Source organism: Gracilinanus agilis, chromosome 4, assembly GCF_016433145.1.
Source record: "Gracilinanus agilis isolate LMUSP501 chromosome 4, AgileGrace, whole genome shotgun sequence".
NCBI classification, from domain to species: domain Eukaryota; kingdom Metazoa; phylum Chordata; class Mammalia; order Didelphimorphia; family Didelphidae; genus Gracilinanus; species Gracilinanus agilis.
In genome coordinates, this window is record NC_058133.1 from 508213481 (window position 1) to 508226786 (window position 13306).

General features: G+C 43.9%; 1 protein-coding gene across 1 annotated transcript in view; it reads right to left on the reverse strand.

Annotated features, from left to right (window-relative positions):
- The window catches only part of VPS8 (VPS8 subunit of CORVET complex), a 118138-nt gene that overhangs the window by 61127 nt on the left and 43705 nt on the right, over nt 1-13306 (reverse strand). Inside the window, exons 16-17 of the mRNA XM_044673221.1 lie at nt 2743-2890; nt 1997-2086 (exon numbers count right to left, since the gene is read on the reverse strand). Of these exons, the coding sequence (XP_044529156.1) occupies nt 1997-2086; nt 2743-2890 (238 nt within the window). The remainder of the gene's footprint in view (nt 1-1996; nt 2087-2742; nt 2891-13306) is intronic.

The window sequence follows — 13306 nt, forward strand, 5'->3', positions numbered from 1 at the left end:
ATTTCATAAAGAAGTGCAGGGGGTGAATAGGAGAGAAGACCAATACAATGGAACGGTAAAGAGGTTGGAGAAAGGAAATATTTAATTCTTACTTAGGAATCTATCTACCAAAACAAACACAGGAATTATACAAAAACAACTACAAAACACTTTCCAAACAATTAAAACTAGATCTAAACAATTGGAAAAACATTGATTGCTCATGGGTAGGATGAGCTAGGTATAATAATAAAAATGATCATTCTACTCAAATTAATTTACCTATTTAGTGCCATACCTATCAAACTACCAAAAAACTTTTTTACTGAATTAGAAAAAACTATAACAAAGTTCATTTGGAAGAACAAAAAAAGATCAAGAATATCAAGGGAAATAATGAAAAAAAAATGTGAAGGAAGGGGGCCTAGCAGTACCAGATATCAAGCTATACTATAAAGCAGCAGTCATCAAAACAATACGGTACTGGCTAAGAGACAGAAGGGAGGATCAGTGGAATAGACTTGGGGTAAATGACATCAGCAAAACAGTGTATGATAAACCCAAAGAGCCCAACTTTTGGGACAAAAATCCACTATTTGACAAAAACTGCTGGGAAAATTGGAAAACAATATGGGAGAGATTAGATTTAGATCCACGTCTCACACCCTACACTAAGACAAATTCAGAATGGGTGAATGACTTGAATATAAAGAAGGAAACTATAAGTAAATTAAGTGAACACAGAATAGTATACTTGTCAGATCTCTGGGAAAGGAAAGATTTTAAAACCAAGCAAGAGTTAGAGAAAATTACAAAATGTAAAATAAATAATTTTGATTATATTGAATTAAAAAGGTTTTGTACAAATAAAAACAATGCAACTAAAATCAGAAGGGAAGCAACAAATTGGGAAAAAACCTTTCTAACAAAAAATTCTGACAGAGGTCTAATTACTCAAATATACAAGGAGCTAAATCAATTGTATAAAAAAATCAAGCCATTCCCCAATTGATAAATGGTCAAGGGACATGAATAGGCAATTTTCAGATAAAGAAATCAAAAGTATCAATAAGCACATGAGAAAGTGTTCTAAATCTCTAATAATTAGAGAAATGCAAATCAAAACAACTCTGAGGTATTACCTCACACCTAGCAGATTGGCTGAAATGATAGAAGGGGAGAGTAATGAATGCTGGAGGGGATGTGGCAAAATTGGGACATTAATGCATTGTTGGTGGAGTTGTGAACTGATCCAACCATTCTGGATGGCAATTTGGAACTATGCCCAAAGAGCGCTAAAAGAATGCCTTCCCTTTGATCCAGCTATACCATTGCTGGGTTTGTACCCCAAAGAGATCATAGATAAAAAGACTTGTACAAAAATATTTATAGCTGTGCTTTTTGTGGTGGCAAAAAACTGGAAAATGAGGGTATGCCCTTCAATTGGGGAATGGCTGAACAAATTGTGGTATATGCTGGTGATGGAATACTATTGTGCTCAAAGGAATAATAAACTGGAGGAATTCCATGTAAACTGGAACAACCTCCAGGAATTGATGCAGAGTGAAAGGAGAAGAACCAGAAGAACATTGTACACAGAGACAGATACACTGTGGTAAAATCGAATGTAATGGACTTCTGTTCTAGCAGCAATGCAATGACCCAGGACAATTCTGAGGGATTTATGGAAAAGATGCTACCCACATTCAGAGGAAGAACTGCAGGAGTGGAAACACAGAAGAAAAACAACTGCTTGAACACATGGGTTAATGCAGACATGATTGGGGATGTAGACCCGAAAGGACCACACCAATGCAACTATCAATAATATATAAATAAGTCTTGATTGATGACACATGTTAAAACCATGGAAATGTGTGTCGGCTATGAGGGGAGGGGCGAAGGGGGGTGAAGGGGAAAGTAAGAACATGAATCATGTAACCATGGAAAATTTTTCTAAAAAAATAAAAATTAAAAAAAAAATAATATGATTTGTCCTCTCAGGATGTCAGCTTACCTGAAGCATTATTAAGAAAGCACCATGGACATCTCCTTTCTTTTCTAAGAGGTAGGCACACACTTCGAGAAGCTGATACTTCTGGGTAATCTAAAAAGGGAAGAGTTACATTTTTAATTTTTTATGCTGAGGATTTCCTGTTACCACCAAAAAAAAAAATGAGAATAAAGTTAATAGACTGGAAAGGGGAAGCTTTTTCTCCCTACTTAGTAACCTATTTCTACAGCATGGGATCTCTTTTTCATACCCTGTCATGAGATTATCTCTACTTAAAAGACCTAAAGCGAGGGGAGGATTATGGACAGCTAGTCCCACAGAAGTCCCACAGCGATCCCAGAAGTGAAGGATATCTGGCTTCTAGGTCAGTGGCCAGAATATAGGGCAGAATACAAGAACAATGGCATCGCCTCAATGTTGGTAATGTGTCCTGCTTTCAGCCCAGGATAAAACCAAGGTTTTGATCCTGACCCAAAGACTGTATCTCGCCCAAATCTAGGTAGTTTTATGGTTTAAAGATCTGTAACTCCCTTGTAAAGCTAGTGGGTCGATTCCCATCTCTAACAGCTAATGCTGTTTTCTGATGTTCTCTCCCAGGCTGCTAGCTAGACTTAGGGAAGCCAGCTTTGGACTTCTCTGCTACAAGAGCCTGTCAATGGCTCATTTTACCTCCAGGGAGTTGTGAGAACACCCTGGAATAACCCAGGAAGAGTCACTCTTGTCCGCCCAGCTCAGAGTCAGGGTTTTACCTGAATGGTCTCTTCCAGTCGGTAGGACTCGAGGACTTGCAAGGTGTCGATCACCTGGTGTGGGCTGTATTGACACAACAATTCGATGAACTGCTCTGTGATGCAAGGGGCTACCTGTGGCGACTCTTGGTTCATGGAAACACCTTCCCTGAAAAAGAGAAGAGCCACAGGATCACTGCATTGGACAGCAGGAGGTTCTGAGATCATATGGAAAAAGCTAAATGTTACCCAGGAGCCTGAAGCTGACCAGGCAGTGTGTGAGTGGCTAACATCCCTTTTCTGATTCTTGAAACCATAAGGATGTCTTGGCTGCCTCAGTTTGATGCAAAGGCATGTCTTTTAAGTATCATAATTAACCCTTTTCTAAGTGATTTCTTCCCAACTACCCCAGAAGACAGGCTTTTAAAAACCAAAGACCTATGATTTAGCAAGTAGATGGCACATGACATAGAAGACCTGAATTTGAAACCAGCCACCAATGCCTGCAAGCTGTGTGACCTTGAGCAAGTCACTTGACCTGTTTGCCTCTGTTTCCTCACCTGTAAAATGAGGATAATAATAGCATTCCCTCCCACGGTTGTTTTGAGGCTCAAATGATATGATCTTTAAAAATGGGTTGCAAAGCTTAAAGCACCATATAAATGCTTGCCAGACTGTGTTATTGTTTTTTCTAACTTACAGAGGGGCAAACCAAGGTCCAGGGAAGGCTAGTGCCTGGCCCATGGGCCTGTGGCCAGCAAGGAATGGAGTCACTTGGTTGATACCAGCAACTGCTGACTGTCCCAGGATCTGATTCCTAATCAAGAAATCATCTTCTTGCTCCACCTGCCACAGGGGCCACCAGGAACTGGTCCGAGGTGCCCCTCTGTGAAGCTAACATTAGTGGGGCGGAAGAAAGGCGTCGTGATGCTGGACAGCTTGGAGAGTCAGACCTTTGGAGTAGTCACTGAGAGATGGGAAAGGAGAGGGCAGGCACGGGAGAGGCGATCCCTACGAGCTGACTGCAGACATACAGAGAGAGATCCTGACGGACGGTTCCCGTACAAAGGCTTTAATCACAGCATAGGGGACTACGGCCACTTACCAGGAAGAACTATCTGACTCTAAGGACCTTGTGACTTCCTTAGTAAAAATCCTCCCAAAAGAGTAAAGAAAAAGCAGACAGATCCCTAGAATGGCTCAAGTGAAACCTTCCTCTCTTTCCAGGCTTTTCTTTCTTTTCCAACCTTTACCTTAGAATCAATCAATACCAGGTTCTAAGACAGAAGGGCAGTAAGGGCTAGGAGTGGGGTTTAAGAGACTTGCCCAGGGTCACCTGAGGCAAGATTTGAATCCAAGACCTCCTGTCTTCAGACCTGGCTCTCTTACCACTGAGACACCCAGCTGTCCCAGTGTTAAGTCACTCTGGATGCATCTGACGAATGCCAGGCAGAGCATGGAAATGGAAATTAGCCACAAGAACCTGTTGATGAATTAAGGACCTCAATTTCTTTATTTTTGACAAAATTACTGACAAGAACAGAAGTGAATACGCATCACTCCAAGCAAATGAATGAATTTCAGTGCCTTCCCTTGGGAGGGAAATGCTGAGTCTGCTGGCCAATGGTCTGTGACAAAATCATCTCCAGCATTTCAACAAAGGAACTGCAGCCTCTGGATTTCTATCTGGGCTGCCCCGGCCAGACTCAGACACAAGGACACTTTGCTGAATTCGCTTCCTAAAGCTGTCCCTATCAGCCTCCCCCTCTCCCCTATACTCTGCTGGACTATTGGTTGGCTCTTTATTTGGCCTGTAATTATGCTGGAGAGAAGAAGATGCCCTCCGCCCCATGCCTGGTGCAGACAGACAACTTGCCGGATAGATATCTGGGGTCCTGGGCGGGGAGGGGGCTCGCCAGAGGACAGAGATAGGCCTTGAGCTTGGGCCTCCCTAACTCCGAGGCACCTCTCACCATATACGTTCAGGCATTTCACGCCTTCCTCGTCCACTCCTCTGGCGATCTCCACATGAATCGCAGGCCTGGCTGTAAGAAGAGCACCTTCCCGGAGAGCTTTCACACTTAACTACCTTTATAAGAAGTGTCGTCGTGGACTAGAGTCCCTGATGGCAGGAGCCCTCTTTGTGCCTGATGGCAGGAACTACTCTTCCAAGACAAAGTCCTCTGTGTGTGGCGTTTCCTGGAAAAGGGGCGACTCCCGGACAGTTTTGAAGAGGGGCAGCAAGAGACGTCAAAATTCACATCTCAATTTGGGAGTTTTTAAAGTTTTCCCAATTACATGTAATAATAATTTTCAACATGACATTTCCCAAAAGTATAAGATCCGAACGATCTCCCCGTGTCCTTCTCTCCCTCCTCTTGGAGATGGTAAGCAATTTGATCTGTATTATACATGTGCTATCATGAAAACAGACTTCCACAGCGGTCACTGTTAGAAGTGAATACTCATATAAAATACCCAAACAATTTGGGAACATTTTACAGGAGAAATGAATCTGATGCTGGCTAAAAGGCCAAAAGCAGAGATACATACAGCGGTCCTTCCTGCTGATTCTTAACCTTCCACATGTAAACAGGGACTTCAGAAGTTGTCTGCTCCAACCCCTTCATTTTATAGGGAAGCTGAGGCCCAGCAAGAATAGGACTTGAGCAGAGTCTCAGCAGCGTAACAGGCAGAATCAGGGTCTAGCTCTCCACTGACAGGCATTTATGAATGTGTTAGGTAGGCCCGGTGCTGGGGATGGGAGCTGGGTCCAGATCTGGTTTCTCAAAGCACCTCGCTGCCTTTTTTTTTTTTTTTTTTTTTTTTTTACTTTTTTTTTTTTTAAACCCTTAACTTTCTGTGTATTGACTTATAGGTGGAAGATTGGTAAGGGTACCTCGCTGCCTTTTTGCTGCCTTTAGCTCCTCAGCAAAGACATCTGAGGAAAAGGATTTTACCACCTTCCTGGATCACCTGGTTTCAGGGACTTCCAGCCCTTCTTTGCTGGCCGACTTCTCTTGGGTGGCTTGGCTAAGCTTGGCTCAGGCCCATCTATTCTGTTCTTGAAGCCAGCAGGGACAGTGACTGACCCTTCTTTAAGTTTACTACTCAGACAGATCTCCAATACATTACTCATGGCACAAACAGAAAGACGTGGTATGACTAGGGTTTAAAAAAACCCAACCACGTAGATATTTCAGCTGGAAAAACCCAATTGCTAGGGGCTCTGGCAATTCAGAGCTTCATGAAAACCATAAGCTGATTTTCTAGCTTTTTACATAAAATCATGTTAACATTACCACAAGGCTTGTAATCTTGTGCTAATTTAAAAAAAAGCAAGCAGCACTGGGTTAAATCTCTCAATAATGGCTTAAAAACACATTATTGTGGTAAGTAGCAAAGGCAGAGGCCTCGCAAGTGTGCAGTAGCTTGTTTAATGTGTGACCGTAATACCTTTCTGGGTCAAACTTCCTGAAAAGCAGTCTACACCGACTACCTCGACTTCTCTCGCTGCTCACTCTTTGTCCCTTTGCAAGCCGGCTTCTGGCCTCATTGTCCAACCGAAGCTCTGTTCGCAGTTACTGAGGATCTCTTAATTGCCCATTGCAGTAGCCTCGCTCTCTCTTTTCTTTTACTGAATTTTATTTTTTCTGCTTACATGTAGAAACCATTTTTGACGGTTGATTTCTAAAAAACTCTTACCTTCTGGCTTAGACTCAATATTATGCACTGGTTCCAAGGCAGAAGAGTGGTAAGGGCTGGACAATGGGGGTCAAGTGACTTAGCGGGAAGGCTTCTAGTTTCTCCCTATTACAAATAATATTTGCTGATGGTTTTAGGGAGATGCTTTGTATCATTTTAAGAAAACCCCCATTCATCCCTATGCTTTCCAGTGTTTTTAAAAGGAATGGGTGCTGGATTTTGTCAGAGGCCTTTTCTGTGTCTATTGAGATAATCCTGTGGTTTTTATTACTTTTGTTATTGATATGATCAATGATGTTGCTGCGCTCCTGGCATGAATCCTGTCTGGTCACCTCAGGGACATATTGCTGTAGTCTCCTAGCTAGTATTTTGTCACCCATTTTTGCATCTATAGTCATCAACATGATGGTCTTTTCTCAGACCTTCTCACACTAGTTCCCACATCTGACGCCGGGGACCCCTCTCTCTTCTATGGACTCTCTGCTCTCTATGTTTTCAGGACATTATTTTCTCCTGGTTCTTCTGCCTGTCTAACCTCTCCCTCTCTGCCTCATTGCATTAGATCACCTGTATGATGCCCCCTAAATGTGGACAGTCCTTGAGGTCTGGTCCAAGGCCTTCTTCCCTTCTCCCTCTCTCGGTACTCTCATCGGCAATCCCAGATCAATAGATCCCAGCCCAGATTCCCCAGAGCTTTCATTCTTACATTTGCAATTCTCTGGATGGAGCTGGATGTCCCAGAGACTCTCTCCTTTCCCTCTCCAATCTGGTCCTCCCTCTTTCAAACTTGCCCAAGTCGGCTGAAGGCATCACTTTTTTCCAGGCCTCAGGCTCACAGGTTTGGCATCATTGTAAGTGCTCACTGTCCCTCTCTCACAGAGTTCATCAGGTACCAGACTTGGCTCTTTTCACCTTTCTTTCCTTAGACTCCATCTCTGCACTCACATGGCTACCATTTTTTTTAAGGCAATGGGGGTTAAGTGACTTGCCCAGGGTCACACAGCTAGGAAGCATCTAAGGTCAGATTTTAATCCAGAACCCCACATCTCTGGGCCTGGCTCCCATTTTGGTTCAGATCTCCTCCCCTCTCACCTAAATTAGTGCCATAGTCCTCCTCTGTGGCCTCCCTGCCTCATGGTTCTTCAGGCTCCAGACCCTCCTATAAGTTGTAGTCCAAATGACTCTCCTCTGACCAAGATCTGACCACATACCTCTCCTCCTCCCTCATCCCCACCCCTCCTACCTACCAACTGCTCACTGCCTTGAGGATAAAATACAACTGATTCAATTTAGTCCAACCCAACCTTCTCCAAACTCGCCTTTTCAGCCTTAACAGCCATCCCTCCCTGGTCCAGGCTTTGATCTAGCCCAACTAGTCTTTGGTTCCTCCCACACAACAGATCTCTCGTCTCCTCTGTCCCTTTGTCCCAGATGCCTGAAATAGGATCTGCTTCAAAGTTCATCTCTTCTCTTAAGAACTGGAAAGACCTCTAGGAATTGATGCAGAGTGAAAGGAGCAGAGCCAGAAGAACATTGTACACAGAGACTGATACACTGTGGTAAAATAGAATGTAATGGGCTTCTGTACCAGCAGCAATGCAATGACCCAGAACAATTCTGAGGGACTTATGGTAAAGATGCTACCCACATTCAGAGGAAGGACTGCAGGAGAGGAAACACAGAGGAAAAACAACTGCTTGAACGCATGGGTTGAGGTGGACATGGTTGGGGATGTAGACCCGAAAGACCACATCAATGCAACTCAATAATATGGAAATAGATCTTGATAGATGAAACATGTTAAAACCAGTGGAAATGCGTGTTGGCTATGGGGGGGGGGGTATGACGGGGAAAGTAAGAACATGAATCATGTAACTGTGGAAAATTTTTCTAAAAAAATAAAAAATTAAAAAAAAAAAAAAGAGCTCAGGCCTCCCTTGTGCCCGAAGGCATCCCTGACACCTGGCGCCCTTCCTCCCAAGCTCCCTTTTCTTTGGCCGCTCTGTTGCCATTCACACTGATGGACTTCAAACGCACACTGAGGACGTTTTCTCATCTCCTTGTCTTCCACTCTCTGTCTGGCCCCATACAGGGGCTTCCCTGATATTTGCTGATAATCATGCTTGTTTTTCTCAGTGGAATGTCAGCTCCTTGAGGGCAGGGCCTGTTGGTCCTTTTATCTCCTGTGGCTAGCACAGTGCCCAAGTACTAAGTATTTGTTGAGAGGAGGCCCCTCTGTTGTTTCAAAGCTCAGTCCAGACTCCACCTTCTATGGGAGGTCTTTCTTGTTCCCTCTCAGTTGTATGTGGCCTTCCCCAAATCAACAATGTTTATCTTTTATATTTATCTCTGCACATGTTCTCTTTTTCCAGCAGAACGTCCCTCATCTTTGAGGCCAAAGACTGTTCTGTCTTTGTCTCTTGAGGGTCTGGCACACAGTAGGTATTTAATGAATGTTTGTGGAATTGTATTGGTCTTGGATATAGGCTTATTTTAAGGCTAAAATCTAGGCCTGATGGCTTCTAGGGGTCCCCTCCTGGCTTTACTGCTGTTCTTGTAGCATGGCCAGTGGCCAGTATTTCCTCACAATGGCCACAAGAGTCCTTCAAAGACTTACATGAGACACAGGATGTTGGTGATGCTTGCTAGCCTCCATCTGCCTGGCAGTCAGGCTCCCACCATGGACTGTGGGGGGAACGAAGACCCAGGCCCCAGATCTAGGAGTGGGGGGGGCACCCTATATCTCCTGTCTTGGTATTACTGACCACCTCAGCAAAGTGATTTATCCTTTGATACTCATGAAAAATAAATGATCTGGCTTCAATGACTGTCACGGAAAAGATAGCAGGATGGATTTCATAAGCAAAGAGTGGCACGAGCTAATGATATTAAGAAAGAAGGAACAATTTGTCTTTCTAACTGGACTCAATAAGTGCCTGATTCCTGGGCCAGCCTCCAACTGCAGAATCAGAGAAATGCTGGGCTAATATGGAGGCACTAGAAAATGCAGGAGTTTGCAGAGGGTGCCTTGTGTGAATCCAAAGAGGAGGGGCTGTTTGGTTGGAGATGGGGGGTGGCGGGTGCACATACTCTCATCTGCAGATGGAAAGGCCTCGTGATGATTATAGCTGGAGGTAAGGTGAGTCAAAGTCATTCAAAAAGGCCAGAGCAGCCATCCATGGGGGAAGACTTCGCACATGGTCAGATGGGAGACCCTCTTGTTAGTTCACTAGACCCATCTGTTTGGTTCCCTTCAGGGGGTTGCTGCTGGACAATGAGCTAGGCTCAGGACTAGAGAGGACAAGAGCAGGCCAACTTACATTTGGAAAACTGTGCAGAGATTCCAAAGATGCCAAGCTGTGCCCATCCCGGAAACATTAATAATTTCCCAGGGATATTTTTTGGCCACTCTTTACAGGAGAGCAGGACCTCTGAAGACTCACAGGTGAGGGTAACACAAAGAAAGCAGAGAAGAAGCAAGGTGTATCACATAACCGTGACAGCTCATGGAACTAGAAGGGACCACAAAGTTCATCCAATTTTCCACTCCTGTTCCACTTTACAGATGCAAAAACTGAGGTCTGGAGCAGGGTAATGATTTGTCAAAAGTCACCTGAAGCAGCACGCCCTAAGGTTTCAGATCTAACCTGTGTTCTTCCACGTCATACGAGGATCAAGAATGAGAGATCATGGATGGCCAGTCTGAGGGGTGGGTCAGTCAAAGAATGAGGAGGCCCCCCAGGCCCTGGGAGGATCTCCTGCGAAGAATTTATAGAAAATCACAGCAAAGGTTCAACCTAGCAGGAGGAGAAAGGGGCCATGATCTCCTCACACTCATTTTCTTCATTCATTCACTACTTCGTACTGTACAAAGTGCCCATGCAGTAAATATAAGCTAGTTGCTGGGATGAACAGACAAGGTCCTACCAAGGGACATGTGTGTATGTGGTGAGGTAAGAGCAAGAAGGACCTTGTGTCCTTTGAGCTGGGCCTGGAAGGAGGCCAGAGGTAGAGTTCAGGAAGGCCTGAAGGATGGCGTAGGCATGGAATATCCTGGATGGGGAATAGCTGATCTGGGAATCCCTCTATCTAGGGAAATCCTAGGTTCAGACTCCACAAAAAGGTTTTAAACAGCTTAGATTTTTCCTACCATGACAGTCCCAGAATCTATAAATATGTCATGTTCCAGGTCAAGCCTGTCTATCCCTTTTCTTCCAAGGGGAAGCAAGCAAGAGGGACTGTGGAGGTCTGGCAGAGTGGTGGAATCTCAGCAGAACCCAGGCCTGCCCAGCATTTCTGTTTGGGGTAGTCACTGACTGCTGTGGCCACCCCTCCACCTTGCCACCAACACCGCTGCCTTAGAAAAAGAGAAGTGGGAGAGGCTAGCGATGAGGCACAGAAATGTATTAGCTCCTGCCTCTGCTAATGAGACACTACTGAGTCAGGGGAGAGCAATCTTATCTCAATACATCATCTGTGTCCCAAGGGGTCATGGTGTAGCAGAAGGAAGAATAAGCCAAGAGCATATTAGCAGCAACGGATTCCCTAGAATGTTCCCTTTCCATTGATTTATAAGAAAAATCAGAACAGATGGGATTCCATTTTTGATCTAATGTGTATAAAATACAATTTAGAAAAATCCAATCTGTAAAAATCAGTGAGGCTTTAGGTAAGATTCCATTTTCTTTGGTGCCTCAATGTTCCATGAGGTCTGTGTTATTTGACATTTTTGTCTCTTGGCAGTACCTAAAAGATTACCTTATATGCAACAGGTGCTTAATAAATGCCTGTTGGTAGCACAGTGATGCATGAAGGAACTATGAATTGGTCCATCCATTCTGGAGAACAATCTGGCATTATGCCCCCAAAGTTACTGAACTTTGTAAATCCTTTGGTCCAATGGTACTACTATTAGGTCTAACCCCAAAAGAGATGAAAGAAATGGGCAAAGAACCCATATATAGAAAAATGTATGTAAAATATCTTTTTGAAGTAGCAAAAAATATGGGAACTGAGTGAGTACGGCTCTGTTGGGGAATGGCTAAACAAATTATGGCATATGAATGTAATGGAATATTACTGTAGCAAAAGAAATAACGAAACGGAAAAATGAGGAAGCCTGGCAGGAACATCTGATGCTTCTTCAAAGAAGGAGAAACAAGAGAGTAATTTATCCAATAATGACATTGTCACGAAGAGTGAGTCTGTTGGACTTGAGTCTTTGGCCAGGGCCATGGCCAACCATGATGCCCACAGAGCAGAAATGAAGACTTCTGTTTGACTCCTTGGGCAGGGAGGTGAAGGACTTTCCAGATGCAGAATGACACATAATTTTTTGGACAATCTAGGAATTTGCTTTGCCTGATGATGAGTATTTGTTGGGAGTGTTTTCTTTTTTATTATTCCTTAGCTGGGGTGGGGGAGACAACAAAGAAAAGGGAAATAAGGGCTAAATAGCTGAAAAAATTATATTTAAAAAAGGAACTTGGGGGCAGCTAGTTGGCTTAGTAGAAGGAGAATGAGGCCTGGAGATGTGAGATCCTGGGTTCAAATAGGTGTGTGACCCTGGGCAAGTCACTTAACCCCCAATATCTAGCCCTTACCGCTCTTCTGCCTTGGAACCAGTATTGATTTTAAGATGGAAGATAAAAAAAATTTTTTTTTAATTAATTGTGCCTCCATCTGTGGCTGTGAGACCCATGTTTTTTGACTGTACAAATGTAGATTTATTTGGTTTTCTAACCATGAAATCTTTGTCTAAGATTTTGAAACATGAGTAGAGAAAATGATCCCTACCATGCTAACCCACTCAACGAGACAAAAGAGACCCATCAATAGAAGGAAGGTCTTTGGAGAAGCCGACTAGGAAGCTGGTGGAGCTGGTGCCGTTGTCCACACCCAAGGGCACTAAAAATATTGATCCATGGGATGCTCTTGGTAGGAAGAAGCAGGGATACACAATGAAGATGGCTGAGCTTACGTCTCTCTTGAGAAGCTGTTAGGAGTAAGAGGGGATCTGGCCAGAGTTGTTAATAAAATGTGAGAGTGAGAGGTGAGAGATGAGAGAAATAAGGAAAGATCAGCCTCAGTAGAACTGATCTCCATTTGGCCGCTAAGGCCCTATATCCACTGCAGCAGCAGCATGGCTGTCATTGCTCTATTGCAGAAGAGCCGAGAGCAAAGTGGGCTCCCCGGGACCTGGGTTTTAAAAGCCTTCCCCAGCCCGCTACACTAGCTTTCACCTGTCATGCCTGTGTGGTGACATTCTGTTGGCTCGTCTTCCTTTGCAAGGGCTGCCCAGGGGACATTCACTCTGCCTCCCTGTTACCCACCTTAATTACTGGCTTTGTCACTGACCCGGGGGGCACCTGAGCTTAGACTCTGTCTTTGTGTTCAAGGCCCCCTAAATAATTTCCTTCACACAGAACCAAGAATGGAAATTTTGTGAAGAACCTGACAAGATTCTTCTACAAAGCAAAGCAATCTAGACCTTGATATTTACTGAATTAATGAAAAAAGGAGACACCTCGAAGCACTGGAAAGGAGAGGGCACCCATTAATTGGGAATGGCTGAGAGTTACAGTAGATGGTTGTGCTATAAAAAATGACGAGAATGAACGGCTCAGAAAAACCTGGAAAGGCTTCCACGAACTGAAGCAGAGTGAAATACGCAGAACCAGCAGAACATTGTACACAGTAGCAGGAATACTGAGCAATGAACAGCTGTGAATAACAGCAATTCTCAGCAATACAACGATCCCAAATGATCCCAAAGGACACGACAGAAAGGCCATCTGCCTCCTGACTGAATCCAAAGTCGGAATCCAGACAAAGCAAACTTTTTTCAAGTTCTTTTGTTTGTTTGTTTGAGTTTCCTTAT